Here is a 24,106-nt window from a genome sequence, read left to right as displayed (position 1 = left end):
GAAGCACCGACTACGAAAAGGCAGCACATTTGACAGCACCGACAACGAAAAGGCAGCACATTTGGAAGCACCAACTACGAAAAGGCAGCACATTTGGAAGCACCGACAACGAAAAGGCAGCACATTTGGAAGCACCGACTACGAAAAGGCAGCACATTTGGCAGCACCGACAACGAAAAGTCAGCACATTTGGAAGCACCGACTACGAAAAGGCACCACATTTGGAAGCACCGACTACGAAAAGGCAGCACATTTGGCAGCACCGACAACGAAAAGGCAGCACATTTGGAAGCACCGACTACGAAAAGGCAGCACATTCTTAAGCACCGACTACGAAAAGGCAGCACATTTGGAAGCACCGACAACGAAAAGGCAGCACATTTGGAAGCACCGAAAACGAAAAGGCAGCACATTTGGTAGCACCGACAACGAAAAGGCAGCACATTTGGAAGCACCGACAACGAAAAGGCAGCTCATTTTGGATGCACTATCATAAAGGCAGCACATTTTGGAAGCACCATCGAATAAGGAAGCACATTTGGAAGCTCCATCAACAAAAAAAAAAAAACAAAAAAAAAAGGCAAAAAGGATGCAAAATTTACGAGATCTAAGTCTTAGTTAGAAATCAGAATACAAGAAATAAAAACATTAAATTCTTATAACTTAAATTATTTATTTTATTTTTTTATATTATACAAATGCAAGTAAAACAAGCCATTATTGTATGTAGCCAGCTTCCCTCAGTTCCTTGAGTATGAAGGATATTTCTTTGATGCACGAATAGTTTCCTGCACAAAGCGAACCATGTAGAAGTCTTAACCGGTCAACCAATATGTTTGGATCTTTCCATGATGTGTAATCATTCTCTTCTATCACCATCTTCCTTGCACCTTTATAATAAATATTATGGTCTCTGGTGTCTTCCGTTTTACCACCAACCTCAGGGTAACTTTCATGTTTGAGACGGTGATCATCACAAGCTTGATCAGATTTATTTAATATATCACGTCGTTTCCAACGTTTCGGTCTCAGGACACCGCCACATTCTTCGATCTTGGCAGCTTTAGGTGCTTCATCACAGGCTATGTCTTTGTCAGCAGCCTCAGAGTCACTGTAACAATCACCGTAGAAGGAATCGTCTTCACCCAATTTACCATAATAATTCGATGTTGATGATGTTGAAGTGTCTTCATCGTCTTCATGCTTCCTTTTTAGGAGTCCATCATTTTTACAAAGTAGGAAAGAACTACTTGAATTCGGCTGGAATATATTCTCACTTTTCACGTTAAGGATTCTTCCATTGTCTTCATTCTTCCGTAAATCATCATCCTCCTTCAATTTTAGTTCTTTGTCGAGATCGGAAGAGCCAAGAAAATTATTGTCGTAATGCAGATCACTCTTCCTTAGGCTAGTAGATTCATCGTTGTCCTCTAGCTTGTACGCAGGCTTGGCGCTACAAGTTCTGCCATGTCTTTTTAGGCTCTCTCTCCGCGTAAACGACTTGCTACATCGAACACAACTTATCATATTGCGCAGTGGATTTTTAACACAGTCATTCTTCTCGTGTTGTCTTTTATTCTTTCTCAAGATAAACTCTTTACTGCAAAACTTACACCTATGTTCTTTCGATACAGCGTCAGATCCCAAATCGGAATTCATATTAGTTACTGACACTAATGTCAGATGCAAACTAAGAGTTTTAAATTAGATATATTACTTAAATATAATTTTTTAATTATTTCATCAGCGATAATTAATATATCTCATGCAAAAGTACTTTATGCATGTAGTTCTGCTTTTCAACAACAGATGTCGACACATGTTGCTTGCAGGTAAATAATATTTAGTTCTTTTATGCGGGATGCCTGATGCTCACTAACGATCGCAAAAGAAGGATGGCTCCGATAGACTCCAAGGAAAAGGAAGTTCGTCTTGCATGTTGGTGCTCCACAGATGTCTCATGGCGTAATATTAATTTGACTGAGTAATGATATTTGACAATTCCACCTGATAAAAAAAAAATTGCAAGTTTTGATTTAGTAGCAGAAATTATCGAATTAAATGTAACTCCAATTAAAATGACATGTCTCATTAGACAAAAAAAAAATCCATGCAGAGAGCGGTTCCTCAGAATAGTCAGAAACACTTGAAGAAACCACAGGAATGATTGCAAGAACACGGGAAAAACCATCAAAATATTGACATTAATAATCAGGAGCACACGGAGAAAACCATCATAATATTGGCAAGAATAATCAGGAGCACACGGAGAAAACCATCATAATATTGACCAGATTAATCAGAAGTACTCGGAGAAAACCATTACATGTTTTCCTTGATATCATATAATTACAGGAAAAAATATTTAAAAATAAAAATAAATTAAAAAAAAAAATAAAAAAAAATGCATAAACAGTTTCTGATAGCTTGTAAACTAATCATTGTTGAGCAAAGATAGAGTTCTTGTACAAGCCAGAAATTTTTGCATCCTTTTTGCCTTTTTTTTTTTTGTTTTTTTTTTTGTTGATGGAGCTTCCAAATGTGCTTCCTTATTCGATGGTGCTTCCAAAATGTGCTGCCTTTATGATAGTGCATCCAAAATGAGCTGCCTTTTCGTTGTCGGTGCTTCCAAATGTGCTGCCTTTTCGTTGTCGGTGCTACCAAATGTGCTGCCTTTTCGTTTTCGGTGCTTCCAAATGTGCTGCCTTTTCGTTGTCGGTGCTTCCAAATGTGCTGCCTTTTCGTAGTCGGTGCTTAAGAATGTGCTGCCTTTTCGTAGTCGGTGCTTCCAAATGTGCTGCCTTTTCGTTGTCGGTGCTGCCAAATGTGCTGCCTTTTCGTAGTCGGTGCTTCCAAATGTGGTGCCTTTTCGTAGTCGGTGCTTCCAAATGTGCTGACTTTTCGTTGTCGGTGCTGCCAAATGTGCTGCCTTTTCGTAGTCGGTGCTTCCAAATGTGCTGCCTTTTCGTTGTCGGTGCTTCCAAATGTGCTGCCTTTTCGTAGTTGGTGCTTCCAAATGTGCTGCCTTTTCGTTGTCGGTGCTGTCAAATGTGCTGCCTTTCCGTAGTCGGTGCTTCCAAATGTGCTGCCTTTTCGTTGTCGGTGCTGTCAAATGTGCTGTCTTTTCGTTGTCGGTGCTTCCAAATGTGCTGCCTTTTCGTAGTTGGTGCTTCCAAATGTGCTGCCTTTTCGTTGTCGGTGCTGTCAAATGTGCTGCCTTTTCGTAGTCGGTGCTTCCAAATGTGCTGCCTTTTCGTTGTCGGTGCTGTCAAATGTGCTGTCTGTTCGTAGTCGGTGCTTACAAATGTGCTGCCTTTTGGTAGTCGGTGCTTCCAAATGTGCTGCCTTTTCGATGACGGTGCTTCCAAATGTGCTGCCTTTTCGTTGTCGGTGCTTCCAAATGTGCTGTTTTTTCGTAGTCGGTGCTTCCTATTGTTTTACCTTTTTTGAAGGTGCTTCCAAATGTGCTTCCTTTTTTGTTGATGGTGCTTCTATTTTTTAATGTTGTTTTGACTCTAGTGTTTTAGTAAATTGTTCTTGATTTGACTAGCGTATTATTAAAACCGGTTAATGTATATAAACGAGTCCTATACAGCAGGACGTTTAGTTTGTTACTGCCGTTGACGGTGTACGGATCACCTAGTTTGTTTCTTCTGGTGTATAAGTCGCGTAATTGCCTGTTCTTGAGACTTCGATGGCATCTTTACCGACTTTAACGTCGTACTCGATGGAGGATGTACCATCGACTACGAGAACCATGACGTCGGCGCCGACGATGTTGGAGCAGATCCCGTTGGCAACGCCTCTGACAACGCTGGAGGAGACTTCGATATGTGCTGTTCCACCATCAGCTGAAGTTTCACCATCTGCATTCCAGACTTCAATTCATGAAGAGCGTGCATCGCATCAGTGCAAATATTGTGACGCATCATTTACTAGAACTTCAAATGCGCGCAGACATGAAAGGAGCGGTTGTTCTAATAATGTTCAAAGAATACAATTTCAGTGTATAAAATGTAATAAACTAATTTCACGTCTCGATAGCTTACATCGTCATTATAAAAATTGCTCCGAGACGTATAATGAACATGGTTATTGTTTCGACTCATGTGTTGTACCGGCTAATGCGACTATATAAGTGATATGAACTTCAGTCCGTCTCTGGCTGTGGTGATGAACGGATCGTATAGACATTTAAAGTCATGTAAAAGGCTTAGTCCGTACAATAAGAAGACTGTTTGAATCGAGAAATTTACAAAACTTTAGTAATTTGTCAGTGTTTTTTTTTTGTACTTGTAGTAGTGTAGTATGTATGAAATAAAAGTTTTTTTAAAAGAACTTGCGGTGTTTTTTATTTTCTCAAACCTTACACTTTAGTGGTACTTTTTTAAAATATTAATGTTGTTTTGTATCGACAAGGGATCGAACCACGGACCTTAGTCGATCCAATCAATCAGTATATTGATTACAAATGTATTTAATGAATTTTGAACTTTTTCCCGAATCTCTAGCATTAAAATTACGAATTTCCAATATGGTAGTCTTGACGTCTGATAGGATGATGGTAGTAGAGGATTTAAAGTCTCTTTACGAAAGTTTAACATGGTTTATTGAAATTATTATTTTTTCATAAAATTAAACATTATTGCATCGATCGGGTATCGAATCGAGGACGTGAATCGATCGAATCAATATGTAAATTAATGAGTGATTTATTTAATGAATTTTGGAACTTTTCCCGAATTTCTAGCTAAATAATTACGGATTTTCAAGATGGCGGCCAAATTTCAAGATGGCGGGTGTCACAGTAATAAATGATTACTGCACTCTATCGGATAAGAACTAAACTAACATGGCGTGAGCGCACTCTCGCCGACGATACATTGATGATGGCTTCCAGCATCAAAGACAAGATGGCGGACATGACGTCATACTAGATGACGATCTATATGCTTTGAAAAAAGTGGTGGGAGTCAGTCTGCTAGCACACACCACGGGGGGAAGGATCGGTCGCCATTTTTAATTTTTTTGCCCTCGCCGGGTTCGAACCGAGGACTCCGAACTCCGTGTCTAAAAAGTACAATTTTTAAAAAAAATATATTAAAATATTATTAAATGGATTTTTTTTATAATTTTTAATTTTTTTTTCTCATTAAAATCGAATAATAAATAAAAAAGTTAAAGATGGCGGGCGTAACGGAAAATGCAACGGTGACGTCATAATCCTATAAATGGCTTAACTGAGGTTTGAGTTAAGGATGCTTAAGCCAGTTTTAGGAATTTTCAGCCGCTGGGATTTTTAAGGACTAAAAACGGGAATTTTTCCCTCGAAACGGGAAATTTTTCCCTCGAAAAGAGAATTTTTTAATTTGTGGAATTTTTTGAGATTTTTTGGCGGAATTTTTTTCCACAGAAATGGAAATTTTGGCGAATTTTGAGGAATTTTGGGCAAATTTTGCCCAATTTTGGCGGATTTTGGCGATTTTTGAGGATCAAATTAAAGGTCAAGGTCAAAGGTCAAGGTCAAGGTCATCCAATATGGACGCCGTGACGTCACAATCCAAGATGGCGGGTGTCACCACAGGCACCACAGCCAGAAGCCATGTTCCAGAACATACATTCGTATACTACTTGTTATGCACTTTGAGTAAAGATTAAAATAAAATATCAATTTAAATTGAAATATTAGAGTTTCAGGATTTTTAATTGCTATTTTTTTTTTTAGAGAGTGCCATAATTCTTTAATTTATAAATTATATTATTTATAAAATATGTTAATAGTAATAATGTTTTGAATTTTAATTTCATCAAACCATTATTAAATATATATAGTTTTCTGATATTCATCTAATGTTGTTAATAAGAGCTGTGCACTTTTTATATTTCGAGGATTCTAAACAAAAATTCTTCATCCCCATGTGTTTACCTGTATTCTGGCCTTACAGAAAAATATCACCAATATTTATACTCCTCAGTTGTTAGGTTGTCTTTATTCCAAAATAATTTTATTTAATATAACATAGGTACACTTTGAGCATGATATAAAACGTTTATTGGAGCGGGTGCGATGGCATCACCCAGGAATAACACAAATTAAAATCCAATGAGCCGGTGCCAAGAGGTTAATGTCCTTGTATCTTTAGGTTTCATGTTATTAAGTTACTGTGCATAACCGTGGATTGTTTAATGGTTGTTAATATTGTTACCTTATTTGGAAAGGTTTCAGTTAACATCTGCATGCGTAAGTGAATTATGTAACATTTTAGAGCATTTTACCTAACTTCATAAATTATGCACGTGAAAATATTCTTTATACTAAAACAAAAACTGAACCCTGTTTACACATTTTACCTGGAAGTTGTTACTGAGGGAGATATATCCCAAATAATAATAAAGTTAAGATATTCTTTGTTTTGGATAAATATTTAAACGGTACGCAATATATCGGCTTGTAAAATTAGTAATATTTAAATTATTCAACATGTAAGAAAAACAACAATAAAATTATACTTTATTATATAATGCTTGTCTCATGTTATACAGACAATAATTTATCATGGTGGAATTAAAGTATCTGATGGAATTCGATATATTTGCCATTGTCTGCAACATGTATTTTCGGATAAGTACCTAATGATTTGTGAAAGAAGGTCGATTGGCATTTAAATCAGCCAATGAGGAATTAGGTACATACAGTAAAAAAAAAACTAATGCAACTATGTTGTACATGGCATATGTACATAACATTGTTTTAAGTGGCACATATTTTTTTATATGTTATTTAAATAATGTTCAAAATTGTATACATCCTTAATGTTAACTTTAAAGTAAGGTTTTCTAAAACAAAATAATCGTCCTATTTTTTCTAAAGGATAACCTTCGAAATTTCATGTTTTTTTCTGATAATTTCTTATTATTTTAAGTGCTGTTTGGTATTGGTTATTTTAGAAAGGTTCATAGACATGCTTAGTATCTTAATGGATTATATTTCCAACAGATGCCGTATATAGCAATAAATCATCGGAGAAGAAAGATGATGGGACTTCACGTCCTTCAAGTGAGGTGAGAACCCGTTTTTTCTTCATTTCACACAAACATCCTTAATTTATTTTACATAATTTCATAAATTGTATACAATTGTGTTTCAGAGGTCAAGGCTAAATGGTAATAGTTACTGCAGTGGGCAAACTCGAAATTGTTTTAGTGAAAAATAGTGAGGGCTGAGCAATGAGGCAGAACGTTTTTTTATTAAGTACTCCTGTTCCACACTTATTTTCAACCAGTCAATACTGTATGTTCATCCCATCAATTCTCGTTATCTTTTTGGGCCTAGATGTCGACGGAATGTTAAGCTCAAAATCTTGGCCAATTTTATTTCAATCACACAATGCTTACAAATTATATAAGTAATATTTTGTTAGTGCTACACTCCAAACAAAATCGAAATATGAACTTCGATTTTCATAAATTAAATATTTATTAAATTATTATGATAGAAACAACGTCTCCATTTTATCTATCATTTATTCCACTGGGTTTTGAATGTAATATCCAGTTTTACTAGAGAACTCTATAATTTTTATTTTTATACAAAGAGAGGCTACAATGGCTACAAATGCGCATTTGAATGGCATTTTCGTTTAATTATCGGATGTCCATTACCCAATAAAAATCAAAAAATATTAATCTGCTTATAATATGGAGTCTTGCTTGAAAGCAAAGTGTGCCAGTAGCCAATGAAGAATATTCCTGGACATATTAAGGCCAACGTTTGTAGAGTTAGCCTGGTAAAAGAAAATAATATAATTTTTGCATGTTTCTACCAATAATGATTATAAGAATAAAAAAAATATTATTGTTTTCTGATAAATACATCGTTATTGGACTATCTGGATTTTCGTTATGTTGTTATTTATAAGGGATAGTCGTTGGTCGCAAGGTCCACCTTAACCCCAGTATGACTTACTTATGAAGCCCATTCTGAATCAGAGTGTACCTTAAAACGCACTACTTTTGTCTAAAAACCTATATCAATGGATTTCTATGCATGACCCTGTGTTGCATAAAATTTATATACATTATTACCAGCGAAAAATAAAACTGATATGATGCTAAATAGTACTGAGAAAGTTATCATATTGCCGTATTAACGAAGAAATTACCAGTCTTTTGTGTGTATATAGTATGTGGCTATTATAAATATATAAATAATGTGTATTCGATTTAGCATACTTGTTTTACTTTTATCCCAATCTAAATTTGTCAAAAATATTTAGTGGGATTTTACTGAACACTAGTGATGCAATATTTTATTGATTTAAAATAAAGCAAATTATATATATATATATTTAGAGAAATTTTAGTATTATACTGTAGTAGTTTTTAACAATTTTATATTTCCAGTGTTCTTTAACCATGTTGCCAAACTAATGACGGGTGGAAAAAAATAAACATATTTTTGCCATATATTTTTTGAAAAGTCTTACGTCTTTCTATTAAACAGCAATAGACGAAACGGCCTCCAAAATTACAATGGGGTACGAACTATATAAAAAAATATATTTTTAATTTTGAAAATTATATTTTTAATTGGACAGGAAATATGTATATTGGTAACTGAAACTAGAATTTATGCCCAAATTTATAGAAATATTTATTAGAATTTATTTTTATGTACAGTTTTTTGCTAAACCGCAAAAAAAAATGTTAAATGACCAAATTGAAATATTATGTTGCTGCATAAATAAATGCATTTTTTTTTTTGTAAAATAATGTAACTTCGAATATATAAAAAAAATTTCAGTTAACCTGTCCTCTGTTATCTGTTTAAAGGATTTGATATGTTTTTATTGTTTTTTGTCTTAAACTTTAGTCAAGCTCTAACCTCGTCTTGAAATGGACCGATTCTGACCAGGAGAAAGGTGATTCCAAAGAAGATGACAGTTCTTCATCACGTATGTTACACTTAATATTTTACTTCTTAGATAATCTGAGGTTTAAAGTATAAGTGAAATTAATTATTTAATATATTTTTTCCATAAATTAATATAACTCATCTGAAAGGAAATGTTTAATTTCTCTTTAAAAGTTTTATCATATTATTCATAGAAATTTACTTTTTTTATTTTCTAAGGAATAAGAAAATGATTTGCAATAAATAATATGCGCTGTATTTCAAATAACTTTGTAAGTTAGGTTAAAAATTACATTTATTTACATCACCCCTAGAATCTAGTTCATTTTTCTTATCGCAATTTCTTTCACTTAATTTTTTCCACAAATACGTTCACAATACTCGATTGTCTGTAAAAAAATTATTAAATCACTTTACACAGATAATATGCTTTATTTAATTTTTATTTAAAATATAATCATACTTTACTACTTTTAATACAATTACAAAGTGAGTTTCAATAATTATGAAAGAGGTTAAAAAATTTCAACAATAGAAAAATAATTTCTTTTAAAACTTTCTTTATTTTTACATGTGTCTTCAAAGTCCTATCTACAAATGGACGTATTTAAAAAATTTTGTTTTTACAATTTTGATTTTGGAACTACTTTTTATAGAAACAAACTATCTAAATGGATCTACTAACAGGGTTTTCAAATTACGATATATTACCTATATTTTACTAAGAATGTAAATTCAGTGAGTATCCGTGATATTATCTTGAGGATTTATTAGGGACACACATTTTATAATGCCTCAAAAATAGATATTTTAATTTTCAATAATTTCAATACAACTAACTTGTGTCGTAAATTAATGCTTAATTAATAGAGACCCGGAAATTTCGCGAATTCGTCTGGCCTCAGGGTAGAATTAAAAGTCATAGGTGTATTAAACCGATGTTTGCTTATCCATTGGTTGATTTCTTAGTGAGAACAGTTGTATCATTGTTAATTTGCACTAGCTGATTCGCTTACTTCTCTCCTAGCTTGGCATCGTTGGCTCACGGTCGTAGAGGGTCGTGTCCAAATAACTGCGGTCCAATCATGAGCACAGTGCGAGAGTGTGAACGTTTGCATTCTAGCTGGCGACTAAATGGATGCGCGAAATTTTCGTATCTCTATTAATTAATTAGTGCGTAGAGTTATGCATTTAAGGAATTTGGATTAATAACAAAGCAACTGTATATACTTGAACTTAAAATTTTTAATAAATACCCGAAAATTGTAGGAAAAAAAAAACATTTTTTGGTTTAGTTATGTTCGGGCCAAACACATAGGTTGTACAAAGGTTTGAATTTTAGATATTTACGAAACAAAACTGAAATTTCTTTATAAACAAATACAGTTAAACTTTTTTTAATAATCATTATGATTACCTGATTCAAGTACTAGGTCATTAATTTATAGAAGCCTTTTCAGAAAATTGCTACAGGTTGAAGGAAATTTTATTTATTTCATTTTTTTAGTTTCAATATTTCCCTTGTAATATAAGGGATCCTTAAAATAAAATAAAAGCGATTTTGTTTATATTTTAAGAAATTTTGTACTTTTTTGTTTTGGATGAAATGGAAATTTTTGAAGTATTAAGATTCCCAGAACATGCATTCTGCAATTTTTTCGCTTGCCTGAACCTCGTGCCAAACTTGGCTAAACTGTATTTCTCTCAAAGAAAAGAATTTAAAAAATGAAAAATCTCGTTAATATAAAATTCTGCCAGATTTTGATAGGGTTTAAAAATAAATGCAGTATCTGAAAATTATAAATACGTTATTGATATTTTTTGTACAGATTGGGTAAAGTCAAAGTGTGTTCAGTTTAGTCCATAAAATAATTTTATAAACTCTGTTACATGTCACAGTATTAAATATTTCTGCACGAAACAAGTGAAATATTGAACGTACAATGTTTAAAAACATGGATGTAGAGCATTCTAATTTTAGTGTTGCTATTGAGTAAAATAAAAAAGTATAAATAGTTAGTCAATTTATTGATTTATGATTGAAGCAATGTATTGCTTTTAGGGTTGTCTAATGTTTTGTTTATAATTTTTAAAAAATTAGTAATTTTATTTTGAAGTAAATTTTCTAACGGAATGCATCACACTTTAAGTTCTGTTAACATATTGAAAGTATAAGTTCGGTAAAAATGCTAAAATTGTGTATGTTGTAATACAACCTCTTTTCCACGCATCATATATATGTTTGAAATACCAACCCAAATACTTGCATACTTATGAGTTAAGTTTTAAATTAACTATTAATTTAAATTTAATTATTTAAGTTTAGGATTTTTACTAGCTAATACTATTTTATATATAGTGCCAATAATTACAGCAGTTATAAATAATATATATAAAAATTTTAATAAAAATACTGTTTTAAAATTTAAAATAATTATTACATTATATTTGTATAGTATTTACTGTATCTTAATATTTTTCCTGATATACCTCTAATGCTGTACACACGACCTGTGCACTTTTTATATTTCGAGGTTTGTAAATAATACATGTTCTTCGCCATGTGGTTAAATGAGTTCTGGCCTTATAGAAAAATATCAATAGTATTATTATACTCCACAATTGTTAAGTTGTCTCCCTTCCAAAAAATGTCAACTTAATATAACAAAGATATACGTTAAACGTGTATAGTAGCGGGTGCGACGACATCACCCAGGAATAACCCAAATTAACGTCTATTAGCCGGTGCCAAGTGGTTAGGGTCCTTGTATCTTAACGTTTCATGTTATTAAGCTACTGTGCATAACCGTGGAATTTTTAATGGTTGTTATTATTGTTAGCTTATTAGGATAGGTTTCAGTTAACATCTGCATGCGTAAGTGAATTATGTAACATGTTTAGAGCATTTTTCTTAACTTCATCAATTATGCCCGTCAAGTGATTCTTTATATTAAAACAAAACACAAACCTATTATACATTTAACTTGAAGTTTTTACTAAGGGAGATATTTCCCTAATAATAAGAGAGTTAAGATCTTATTTGTTTTGAATAAATATTAAGACGGCACGCAAGATATCGGCTTGTAAAATTTCTAATAATTAAATTCTTAAACATTTAACAACAACAATATATTTCCACTATATTCTTTAATGCTTGCCTCATGTTATACAGACAATAATTTATCATGGTGGAATTAAAGTGTTTGATGGAATTCAATATATTTGTCATTGTCTGCAACAAGTATTTTCGGATAATTAATAATTGGTGAAAGAAGGTCGATTGGCATTTAAATCAGCCAACGAGGAATTAGGTACATTCAGTAAAAAAAAACTAATGCAACTATGTTGTACATGGCATACGTCCATAACATTGTTTAAAGTTGCACATCGTTTTTTATATGTTATTTTTAAATCTTGTTTTAAAAATGTATACAACTTTAATTTTCACTTATAAGTAATAATTCCAAAACAAAATCTTGTATTATTTTTTAAGACACATCACCTGCCTGTTTAATTTTTTTTTTCCGGAAACTTCCTGTAGGTATATATTTTAAGTGCTTTATGATATTGGTAGAGACCTGCAAAATTCGCGGATTCATTCGGTGATAGCCTAGAATTCAAACAAATATACCTCTTAGATAATTTTGCTATTGGCTTGCTGTTCATCTGGACGAATCTCAACCAGTTATAAACCCTCAACCAAAGAAGGATCGAATCACAGACAAACCAGCTGAGACGACTTACAAGTCGGCAGCCAATGAACTTGCGTTATTTTCCCGAGTGTACAGGGGTACGTGCAGTCTATCCTGAAGGCCATACAAACCGCGAATTTTGCAGGTCTCTAGATATTGGTTATTTTGGCAAGTAGCATAGATTTTCTTAGTATCTAACTGGATTATTTCTCCAACAGCTCTCGAAGAAAGGAATGGTTCTTCGTCGAAGATTAAAGATGGAAATTCTTCAATTTCACTTCCGTCGAGCAGGGTGAGAACCCGCTCTTTCTTTATTTCACTCAAACATCCATTGTTTTATTTCACCTATATTCATAAATTGAGTACAGTTGTGAATCAGAGGTCAAGGCGATACGGTTTAAGTTACTGGCGAGGACAAACTTGAAATTTTCTTCAGTGAAAAATAGTTAGGACGCGGCTTTTAGGCATAGCGTTTATTCTTAATACTCCTGTACCACACTTCTTTTCAACCAGTCAATGCTGCATCCTCATCCCATAAATTCTCGTTATCTCTTAGGGCCCAGATGTCGACTGGAAGTAAAGATCATTCCATTGATATTTTCATTTCAATCACAGTATGGTTAAGGAGTGAAAAAGTAATATTTTTGATGCTACAAACCAAATTATAATATGAAATATTAAAGTCGACTTTTATAATTTAAATATTTATTAAAATATAATGCCCGAAAGACAAAATTTGAATTTTCACTTAATTTTTTCAGTTGAAGAAAATGCTAGGCATTAGTAAATCCAATGTATATTTACTAAGAGAACTAGAAATTTTGCTTTTTTATAAGAATAGAACCTACAATTATGCATTTGATTTTTGTTATTTGATTTTCTTCAGTCCATTACCAAATAATCTTCAAAAAATATTAATCTTCGTATACTATGCACTCCAGTTTGAAAGTAAAGTGTGCCAGCAGCCAATGAAGTATTTGCCTAGATATATCTATACCTATGTTTGTAGAATTTAGCCTGGTATAAAAAATTTACTAAATTTTTGTATTTTTCTACCAATAATATTTATATGAATAAAAAATAAATGTTTTTTCCAGATAGTTGCAAATTCATTGGGCGAGCATGAATGTCTTTGGGATTGGGTAGTTATTTATGATTCACAAGTCCATGGTCGTAGGATTTACCTTAAGCCCTAGTATGACTCACTTAAAAAGCCAAGAGTCTGTATTAGAGTACCCCTTGAAATACAGTATTATTTAATACAATGTATCCCAAAGCTTCTACGCACAACAACACAACTTAAAAATACTTCTTTAACCTTTTTACCAGCGAAGAAATAAAACTAAAAAAATGCTACATATTACTGTGAAATTTAGTGTTTTGTCATAATTATAATCTAAAATCTTTTCATTTTTCATTTTGATAGTATATGTTTTTTTTTTTTTTTCAAAATATATAAATACTGGGTATAAGACAGGGCAGACATGTAATGGTTTCTTACTTTAACTTAATATAAAACTGTTTAAAAGTTTGTAAATTATTTGAATTTTATTTAACGTAGTGTTTCATACTGACTGAAAATAAAACAATTTCTAATTTATTTTTTTCAGTGAAATTTAAATGACACGCGATAGTTATTAACAGTTCAGTTATATATTTTCATTGTTCATTAACCATGGTGCGGAACTTAAAACGTGGGAGGGCTTTAAGTGCTTGCTATATTTTTCGTTGAAAGTACTAACGTAATGTACTACGTCTAACGGTAATTTACAGAGACTTATCGACACAGTGCCGCAGTTTTCAGTGGGGTACGAACCATAAAGACTGAAATTACTTTATACTTCTCATCTGCACATTTTTTTATAATTCAATAATATAAATTTTTTGTATTTTTAGATGAGACGAGAAGTTCATTTTAACTTTATAGAAGCAATGTAATGAATTTATTATTCAGTCCATTTTATTTTTGGTAAGTTACATTAAACAAGTTAATATACCATGTTACGAATAATCCACAACATTTTGATAACTTTAGTGTAGCTTAGAAATTAAAAAAAATACGTTTAAACTGTTCTCTAAATCTGTTTGAAGGATCTAACATAAATTCGTTTTCCTTGTTATTAATTGCAGGTGAAAGAAACTTCCAGCTCGGAAGTGATCGATTTGGACGAAGGCAACAAGAAATTGGATGGAGAGAAGACTCAAGTTGGAGGAGCCGATAAAAGTTCATCTAAAGGTATGAGATACGTTAACATTCAATTTGTATAATAACTGAGTTTCTAAGTATAAGTGTAAATAATGATGTAAGATATGTTTTACCTATTAGTAGAGACCTGTAAAATTCGCGGATTCATTTCGCGATAGGATAGAGTCCAAATACTTTTGACATTATTTTGCTTCAGTGATTGGGCCACAGTTTATCTTAAGGACTCGGGGCCAATGAAAAATCTTTAACAGAAGAATTAGCGATTCACGATCATTCCAGTCAACAGGTGTTACGAGTCGGTAACCAATCAGCAGATGTAATTTGCACGAGTGCATAGAGGATAATGGAGTCTAACCTTTAGGGATTTGAAATCGCGAATTTTACAGGACTCTACCTATTAGTCATGATTTTAACCAAGCGACCTTATTGAGAATTTTTCAATTCTAGATAATATGTCAATGTTTCGTACATAGTAAATTATATTTTTTTAGGGAATGAGGAAATGCTTTGTATTAATAAGCATTGTATTACTAATAAGTTTATGACTATGTTTCACAAAAGAACATTAATATAGAAATATCACAGCTAGAATTGACATAGATTTTCTTATTCCATTTTTTTAAATTCTTAGTCAAAGAACTATTACTCTAAAGTACCTACTATTTGTTCCATAAATAAGCCTTTAATATTCGATTATCTGTAAATATAATTATTAAACAATATCCACATTAATATGCTTTACATTAAATATATTTTTAATATTTTCACAATTTACTTCCTTTAAAATATAACATACAAAGATACAAACAATATTAATAATGTTAAAAGAATTGAAATCTATGTAGCCTCAAAAACTACCACTAGTAATCGAAAACAAGAGTGTTTTTTTACCATCAACAGGTACATCAAAGATCTGCATACAAATGGACGTATCTAATAAATAATTTCTTTCCGATGCTGAATTTGGAATGACGTTTTCTAAAAACGTAGATTAAGTTGATCTACTAACAAGTATGTCATTGCATTATGATACTATATATTACTTATATTAAGAATTTTAATGCAATGAATTTTTGTGTATTTAGCAGTATTTATTCAGGAAACATATTTGACAAATCATATAAAATACTTTTTTTTAGTTTTCAATTAGACCAAAACAACTAACAGTTAATATTTAGTTATGGCAGGAACATTTCTTAGCTTCACTTCAATACATAACTCTGATATACATATTCAAAATGAGATTCGGTAATCACTTCACCTCCTTGTTTAGATCTCGCTCAGGTTTGTCCTTTTACCTTAACTGCCATTCCAATTATAAATCATTTTCTTTTTGATTGCGTGCCATCGTGGGTGAATTAATTCTAAAAGAGTGTGAAAAAGGATGTTATTAAGACATTTGGATTAATTATATAACAACTGTGTATAGTAGCCTATATCTTGCGCGTTTTATAAAATTTCAAATAGAAATGGCAAATAAATTAAAATTTGTTTGTTTAGTTCACAGTCTTTTTGATGGATAGTTAATTTTTTAAAATTTATAAGGTGAGTAGTATGTATTGGCCTCACTGCTACTAGAATCGGAGTGAGGATTTGGATCAGCTGTCCGCCATCGTGGATTGGAACGTCACGGCCGACACTGACCTCATAATATGTCAAAATTGCCTCAAATTTACCCAAAATCCACCAAAATGATTTTAAATTTCCCATTATTAACAAAACTTTTTTTTTTTTTCAAAAAATCTAAAAAAAATTAACATTATAAAATCTCCATTTTCGAGGGAAATTTATTATCAAAAACTCAAAAATTCTAAATTCCTCAAAATATTTTTGCGTCATGTATGTACGTCATATTGAAAACACATAATCAATATCAAAAGGAAAATATAATTTATAAAAGTATTTAAATTACAATTTTAATAATAGATAAATTTAATAATATCTTAATTGGGCAGGATTATTTTAAGTTTGTATATGGAAGAAGCGTATGATGATTCTCAAAAAGAGTCAGAGTGGTTCCAAAAATATCAGTACTGCCATCGTCAGCGTATATGTACCGGTACTGCAGCATTTCGTTCACTAAAACACACAATTCTGGACGTCATGGGGAAGACAATTGTGCAAACAGTCCTTTGCAGAAAATGGTAAGTTGTGACAAGTGCGGTTTTCAGTTTAGAAGAGGTGATGTTTGAAAAAAAACTACATCAAGACATGCGAAGGTAAATTTTTTTCTGCTGCTGGGAAAATGTTATTGGTTAGAAAAATCTATTTTGAATTAGTTAAAACCATCTCAATTAAATACATACAAAGCTTACATTGAAATTTTATGAAATTCCAGCAAAGAAGAAATAAAAACAAGATATCGTACTACATGATGAAATTGTCGATGAGTTTTCCAAGATTAAAGATAAAGTAGTTGGTCTTCCTTCAGAATGCAATGATATATTTTTGCTACATAAATTGAAGGATTAAATAACTATGACGAGAACAACAGCTTTACAAAAAAATAATAGTAACATAGAAGAACTTGAAGCTGACAAGACAGACGACAGTTATGAAACTCTTAGACCTAAAATGTGGAAGCAATCGATAAAATAAATGCAAATGTTGGTGAACATGGTCATGATAATGATCGCTGGAATGATGAAGTTTATCATGACTCAGATCGGTGATGTGTGTTTTTAACCTAAAATTAACCTATATTCTTGCATCGACAAACGGAACTGTGAGCAGGTATCAATCGAATCAATCAATATATCAAAAAGTGATTTTTTGATAAATTTTTTAATGTTTTTCAAATTTATAGATTAATAATATAAACCCCCAAAAAAACCTAAAAAAATTTATCACTCTCACCAACAAATGGAATGAAATTCTGCGTACGCTTGTGCATGCCGTTACTTGTGAGATATTAGAGAATAAATATCGTTCCGTAATCAACAGACTGTCTTAGTGTAAAACATTTAAGCGATAAATTATTAACTCTACATAGGCTATAAAATTCATGCAAAAAACGTAAACTAGCCCATTTTACTTAAATATGAGAATTATATTTCCACCAATTTCATATGGGTGTTAGGACTCTGTTATAGGAAAAGCTTACAATATTTTCTGTGACTATGTTGAAAATAGTTTTTATGTTTAATTAAAATCAATTTCAAAACTTTTATTACACTTTTACCGTTTACTTTAATGTGAGAATGATTTAAACACGTCTTCGCCTTATTCTCTGGTAAGGAATCACCTACCTGGCATTGTTGATGTTTTTTTTTGTTACATCATAGTATTTTTGAGTGTTGTGTGGTATTGGGAATATTGTTGAGAAGTATAGACTGTTGCTAAGTTCTTGACTGTATGGTGTGTCCTACAGCTTCGGAAGAAGACAAAATTAACTTAATGAAGGAGCAAGAAGATGCTGCTATACTTCAGACTCAGGTCCAGGTATTCGAACTTCCTTCAGTCAACTCAAAGGTCACACCTTTTCCTTAGAATTTCTTCAAAAAGTTGTGTTCGTGGTGGTTCAGAGGCCAGATCACTTCTCTGTCACCAAGGGGATACAGGATCGTTTACCGGCGGCTCAAATTTGACTTATCGTCAAGTGCAAAATGTTGGCGGTAATTCCAATTCTCACGTTTATTCACACGGTCAATACTCCAGTCCCATCTTATTAACTCTAATTGTTTCTAATGACGCCGAATCCAACGAGACGTCAGCTCGATCGTTGTCAATTTCCTTTTTAAATCACAATACAGCGAGAGTGCATAATTCGATATGAAGTCAATGCTGCTGCTAAATAAAAAGTGTGAAATATTAATGTCACTGTTTATTAATTCAAAAAATCTCAATTACAAATCCTGCAAAGTCTTTAAAAATTTCACTCGCAATATATGAAACGCGTCCTGGAATATTTGCACACACTTAAGTAACTTCTTGTAAGCCAATGTACACTCTAGATAAACAGCTGCCTATTTACTAGAGATCTGGAAAATTCGTGTTATCACCAGCATTGTCATTGGATCATCAGAAGTTTAAATTGCCCTGAACGACAATAAACCAATAACAACTTTAAAAAAATTAAATTACCCAGCCAGATGCATTCCGGATTGAAAATACAATGTGGCAGCAGCTTATAAACGCTAATGGATATTTTAAAGACAAGGTTTCCAGATTTAAGCCTTGTTCTAGAAAATTACACGAGTTTAGCACATCTCTTCTAGTTACATTTAAATGTTAGATTATAAACATTGTCCCTTATAGTGGCAGCAGCAAGTGACTAATGGGATTGTGTGTGGCAAGTGTTTTCCTATGCGATGGTGACACGGTACTATACACCTTAACCCCCAGTAAGGTTCATGTGGGCACCGAGTCTGTGTAGCAATGCCCCTTGACGAACTATAGTCTGAAGAGCTGTGGCCCTCAGCTTCTATGAACAAACATGCTCCTTATTAACCATTTTTGCCATTTTTCCAGCGGAGAAATAAAACTGGAAAATGTTACGTGGGACGGTGAAATGTATCCCACTGGCCTACGAACACACAAATTTATCCAGTCTCATTGTATGTATATATAGTGTAGTTTTCCAAATTAAAAAAGCGCAGTTACTTAAAAAAAACATTAAAAATAACATATCACATACATGTTATGGTTTTACATTTTTTATCTATAGACAAAACGGTGAAGCAACTTTTGCAACCAATGCCTTTTTTTAAAGTTAAACCGCTCCATACTACTCAAGAATGTATAAATTTAAAACTTTTCTGCAGTGGAATTCCACTGAATCGCAGTAGTTTTAATAGTTTCTTAGTTACAGTGTTCTTAAACCGTGGTGCCAAACTTTCGACGTTAGAGGGATAAATGGGTGTGAATATTTATTTTTTTCTTCTGAGAAGCATTTACATAATGTTTTACGTTATACGGTAATGAACAGAGACATAAAAATGACCTTGAATTTTACAGTGGGGTATGAACCTCAAAGACCAAACCTAATAAAATACTTCAAAGCAATCTTAGTGTTTTATTTCAATGACAGCATAATTAATGAAAGTTGCACATCAGCTTTACCCTTTGCCAGGGTGAACATCAACAAATCCCTCACCCTACCAGCAGCTGCGTTTATCGTGCACGACGTTAACATGATAGAAATATGCGTTAATTCCTAAAGCCGTACACTTTCCTCAACGAACTCACCCAAAAACCAGGGTGCTAAATTAAAAATACTAAAATAGGCAAAATCTTAAGATGTTAGCAGAATATTCAAATAAAAAAATACTTAATTTTAAAAATAAATAAAAAATTTAAAACATTGGTGGGAAAAATAGGTCTATAAGATTATTTACAAAACTACATTTAGAGAGTACATTTACCATACTAAGAAATATCAGCGCGTGAGTAGGATGTTTTAAGTACAGCATAAAAAAATTTTAAGTTAAAACCAAATCCAGCTAAAAATTATTTAGGCCAATTTCAGGTACAAAAAATTTACGATGTAGTCTAAAAATTATGGAGCACCACATTATACATTTTAACTACATCGTAAACTGGCCTTAAAATTTCCAGTTTTCTATTACATCCAAATGGCTATCGAAACAGTTCTAAAGTAAATATAATCAGCCCGAGCTTAATAACTTTAAAAGCAAATAAAAAAATGTCCATGTCAAGAAGCGGGGTGCCTTAAACCAGCACACTTTCACTCACACGAACACACTGACGTGACGTAAAATTCAAACAGTTTAAGGCATTGTTAAATTTGACTGAATAGTTATTAACATAAATCTAAGATCTAAACGTTTCACTGCTGGATGGTACATGCATTACAGGTACGCTAACTCTCAGTAAATTCTATTACTTAGCAGTCGCAAACAGTTGAGCTGAGTTCTCGTTTATTTTTTTGACGTGAATACGTCTTTAAAATTGCTTCCATAGTGGGAGGCAATTCAAAAAAGAATAATAACAAAATCGGGGGATACAGTTTGGTATTGCAGCTACATATATATCATCTCCATATAAAATTTAATCACACCACTGTACAGCTAAAGGATCAAAGAATTCGTTACGCTAAGTGAGAACTTTGACGCATCGCGCGCGGTGGAGGGGGAAGCGCCGCCATTTTGAGGTCATTTTGCTGCGTTTCGAGATTTCCATTTAGTATAATTTTTGACACGGAGAAGCTACGACGCGACGTTCGTTTGGGTTTCAATCGTCAGCTCTCGTCAAAATCTATCGATTGAATATATAAAAACTTTAGTGGAAAATAGTTACATTGAATATATATATATATATATATATATATATATATATATATATATATGGTGTTAAAATAAAAACACGGAAACCCGTACGACTTCTTAGTGTTCAAACATGATTATAACATACATAAAATAGCGTATTTTATATTTTGTATAGACAATATTACCTGTGACGTACACGTATTCACGTATAACACACGGCCATGTCCATGACACAGCTACACCCCATTTGTTCTTCTTCTTCTAAAGACAAGCGTAAATTTATACAGGCGTCCTGCAGGGACTGGGCCGATGCCACTCACTCGTTCATCTCCGTGTAGAGTGCCACTCGATCAAAGAGTGCCACTTGATCTACCCGCTCTTCCTTTCGCCTAACGGACGAACGAAAACAGCTCTCGCTCGCGAGAGTGCAAAATCACTGCACAACCTTGATGCAAAAATTTTGTAACTGTTGAAATATTTCGCGAATTGTTAAGAACCCACGGTATGTAGCTTTGGAAATTTGCAAATACCTTTTATTTCTCAAATGAACTGTAAAAACAAAAAAATGTAAATTGAAGTATCTAATGTGTGTTTGTTTTTCTTTAAACGAACATTAGGAAACGGGAAAGTCCAAATCAACAGGGACCGAATGTGATGATGACACGAAGAAATGCAATGCAGAAGTGGAGAACATTTTGGCCGAAGCCGAAATCGTTAAAGGTAGTAATACGAGATACTTTAGCGTTCATTACTCACTATAATATATTTTTACAGACTACCGAATAGTTTTATTTTTTATTGTTTTGTCATAAATTGAACAGTAATTATTAATTGAAAAGTTAATTTTCTAGGTAGAAGGAAATGCCTTTTTCTTATATTTTTTCTAACATTTTATGAATGAGGTTTTAATGAGAACATAAAAAAATCTACATCATCGTAAGCATCGACATCAACTTTATCATTTTTTCAAATTTTTTAACATCAAAACAACATTAATATAAAGTAACATTTATTACATAAATGAGGTCACAGAGAATTTTTGCAAATTGTGTAGAAAAATATAATTGATTTTTAAATGATTAAAAAATTTAATTCTTCAATAATTACACAATAAAGAACATAATATATTGAGTCTGACCTTCGAAAAGATCACATTTTTACAGGGAAAAAAACAGTTTTGTATTTTTTTCCAACAGGTTTAATGGAGACCTTTAAAGAAATGAAAGGATCTGAAGAAGAATCAACTCCCATTCCAGAAGAAGGAGCTAGGGTCTTTAGACCAATAGATAAACCAGAACCACTTAAAAGTAGGTTATTATTTATAGTAATTTTCCTTGTATTTTACTAAGAATTTGAATGCTACTAATAACCTGTGGACTAGCTGGATTTAATCAGGAAACATATATTATAACGCCTCAAAAAATAACTCTTCAATTGATTCACCTTAAGACTAGAATATTTTTAACACATCTTCGTCTAATTTTTTTTTTTGGCGAGGTATCACCAGGCTGGCATTGTTATTTGCTGTGTATTTTGCGTGCTGTATGATATCGGTAATTTTTTGTGAGTAGCACAGACTGTTGTTAAGTTCTTGACTGTGTGGTGACTCCAACAGCTGTCGGAGGAAACCAGGATTGGTCGGTGCTGGCTCCAGTAGCCATTGCTGCAGCCCAGGCCCCGGAGGCGAGTACCAGCACTTTCTTCAGTTCACTCACTGTTCACTCGCCCTTCAGTTCCTTTTGTTCAAGTTCTTTCACGCGGTAGGGACCAGTATCTACATCAGATAAAGTTACTTGTAAACAAGGTTAGGTATAACTGTGAATAAATTTATTATTTAAGATAAGTTTCCATTATTTTTTTTTACAGACTTTTAACCAAGAATGGAAGATTGTTTACTCTTGGGTGTGGAATACAAATCGTGCTAATCAACAGAAAATAATTATAAATAAAAAGAAGATATTCATATTTAGAACCCCTTCGTGACTTTTGGCCCATACTGTAGATTCCATGCAAGTCTAGTTATGTAATTTGTCTCAAATTTGATAGTTCTCAAAAGTAGTACAGGTAGTATACATTTCCTTACTATAACTTGTAAAGTATGACACCAATAATTTTTTGGTCTAAAAAAAATATTTCTTTGGAAACCAGTTACTAAGAAATAGTTTGTAATACTACAATAAAAGTATTGTGAATTGTTACGAAACATTGCTATGATTATATTTGCGTGAATGAAATACATTTTTGGAAATTATACGGTTTTTTTTGTAAGGCTTACAAAAATTGGAACATAATTTTAAATTCTGATTGATGTTTAATGCAAGCATATATATTTTAAAACCATGAAAAAAAAATCTAAAATTGAACTATTAAACGTTATTTTGGTTTATTATGCTTCTTTATGTGAGCAGTTAATACTGGAAAACTATACAGGGAATTTGTTTACAAGTAACCTTATCTGATGTAGATACTGGGTAAAATACAGCGTGAATTCCCGGGACAAAATTACGAAAACAGTATTACTGCAAACATAATATATTATTTTTGTAGCGATACAGTGGGTTTCATGTAAATGTACAACTTTACAAATAACTGAAATTTTACATGAATATTTTAATTCCATTTACAAAACATTTTTACAGAGACAGAACATAGATTTACGATTTACGATTTGGGAAGGAAATTCATGCTTGCTATATTTTTCTGAAAATATTTTTAACGGGCTGTTTAACATCGTATGGTTACCACAGGGAATTTTAGCTACATGGCCTTTAAGTTAATTGTGGGATACAAACCATAAATACACACCATAAATTAATGCATTTCCTAATCGATAATAATTTGGTTGAATGACAGCCGAAATAAATAAATCTCCAAATTAGTGTATTTTAATCAGGCCTGTAAAATATTTGTGCAAATGTCTCTCTTTTTGGATGTATTTGTGGTAAGTAAACATCAAAAAATCAATCAACCTTTTGATAAATAAACAGAATGAAAAATTTTAACATTCTAAAAACAATGGAGCTGACTAAAAAAAATTGCAAAATGATGTTTAGTTTTAAACTGTCCT

At 32.5% G+C, this 24,106-nt stretch overlaps 1 protein-coding gene across 1 annotated transcript in view; it reads left to right on the top strand.

The window, feature by feature from the left end:
• The window catches only part of LOC134528847 (uncharacterized), a 217,637-nt gene extending 194,834 nt beyond the window's left edge, over positions 1-22,803 (top strand). Inside the window, exons 29-36 of the mRNA XM_063362514.1 lie at positions 6,998-7,062; positions 8,873-8,954; positions 12,825-12,898; positions 14,737-14,842; positions 18,183-18,253; positions 21,657-21,759; positions 22,236-22,346; positions 22,655-22,803. Coding sequence (XP_063218584.1) covers positions 6,998-7,062; positions 8,873-8,954; positions 12,825-12,898; positions 14,737-14,842; positions 18,183-18,253; positions 21,657-21,759; positions 22,236-22,346; positions 22,655-22,803 — 761 coding nt within the window. The remainder of the gene's footprint in view (positions 1-6,997; positions 7,063-8,872; positions 8,955-12,824; positions 12,899-14,736; positions 14,843-18,182; positions 18,254-21,656; positions 21,760-22,235; positions 22,347-22,654) is intronic.
• Positions 22,804-24,106: the final 1,303 nt, after the last annotated feature.

Source organism: Bacillus rossius, chromosome 2 (assembly GCF_032445375.1).
Source record: "Bacillus rossius redtenbacheri isolate Brsri chromosome 2, Brsri_v3, whole genome shotgun sequence".
NCBI lineage: Eukaryota > Metazoa > Arthropoda > Insecta > Phasmatodea > Bacillidae > Bacillus > Bacillus rossius.
Note: the sequence above shows the minus strand (reverse complement) of the source record. Positions and strands in the feature narration are given on the sequence as shown.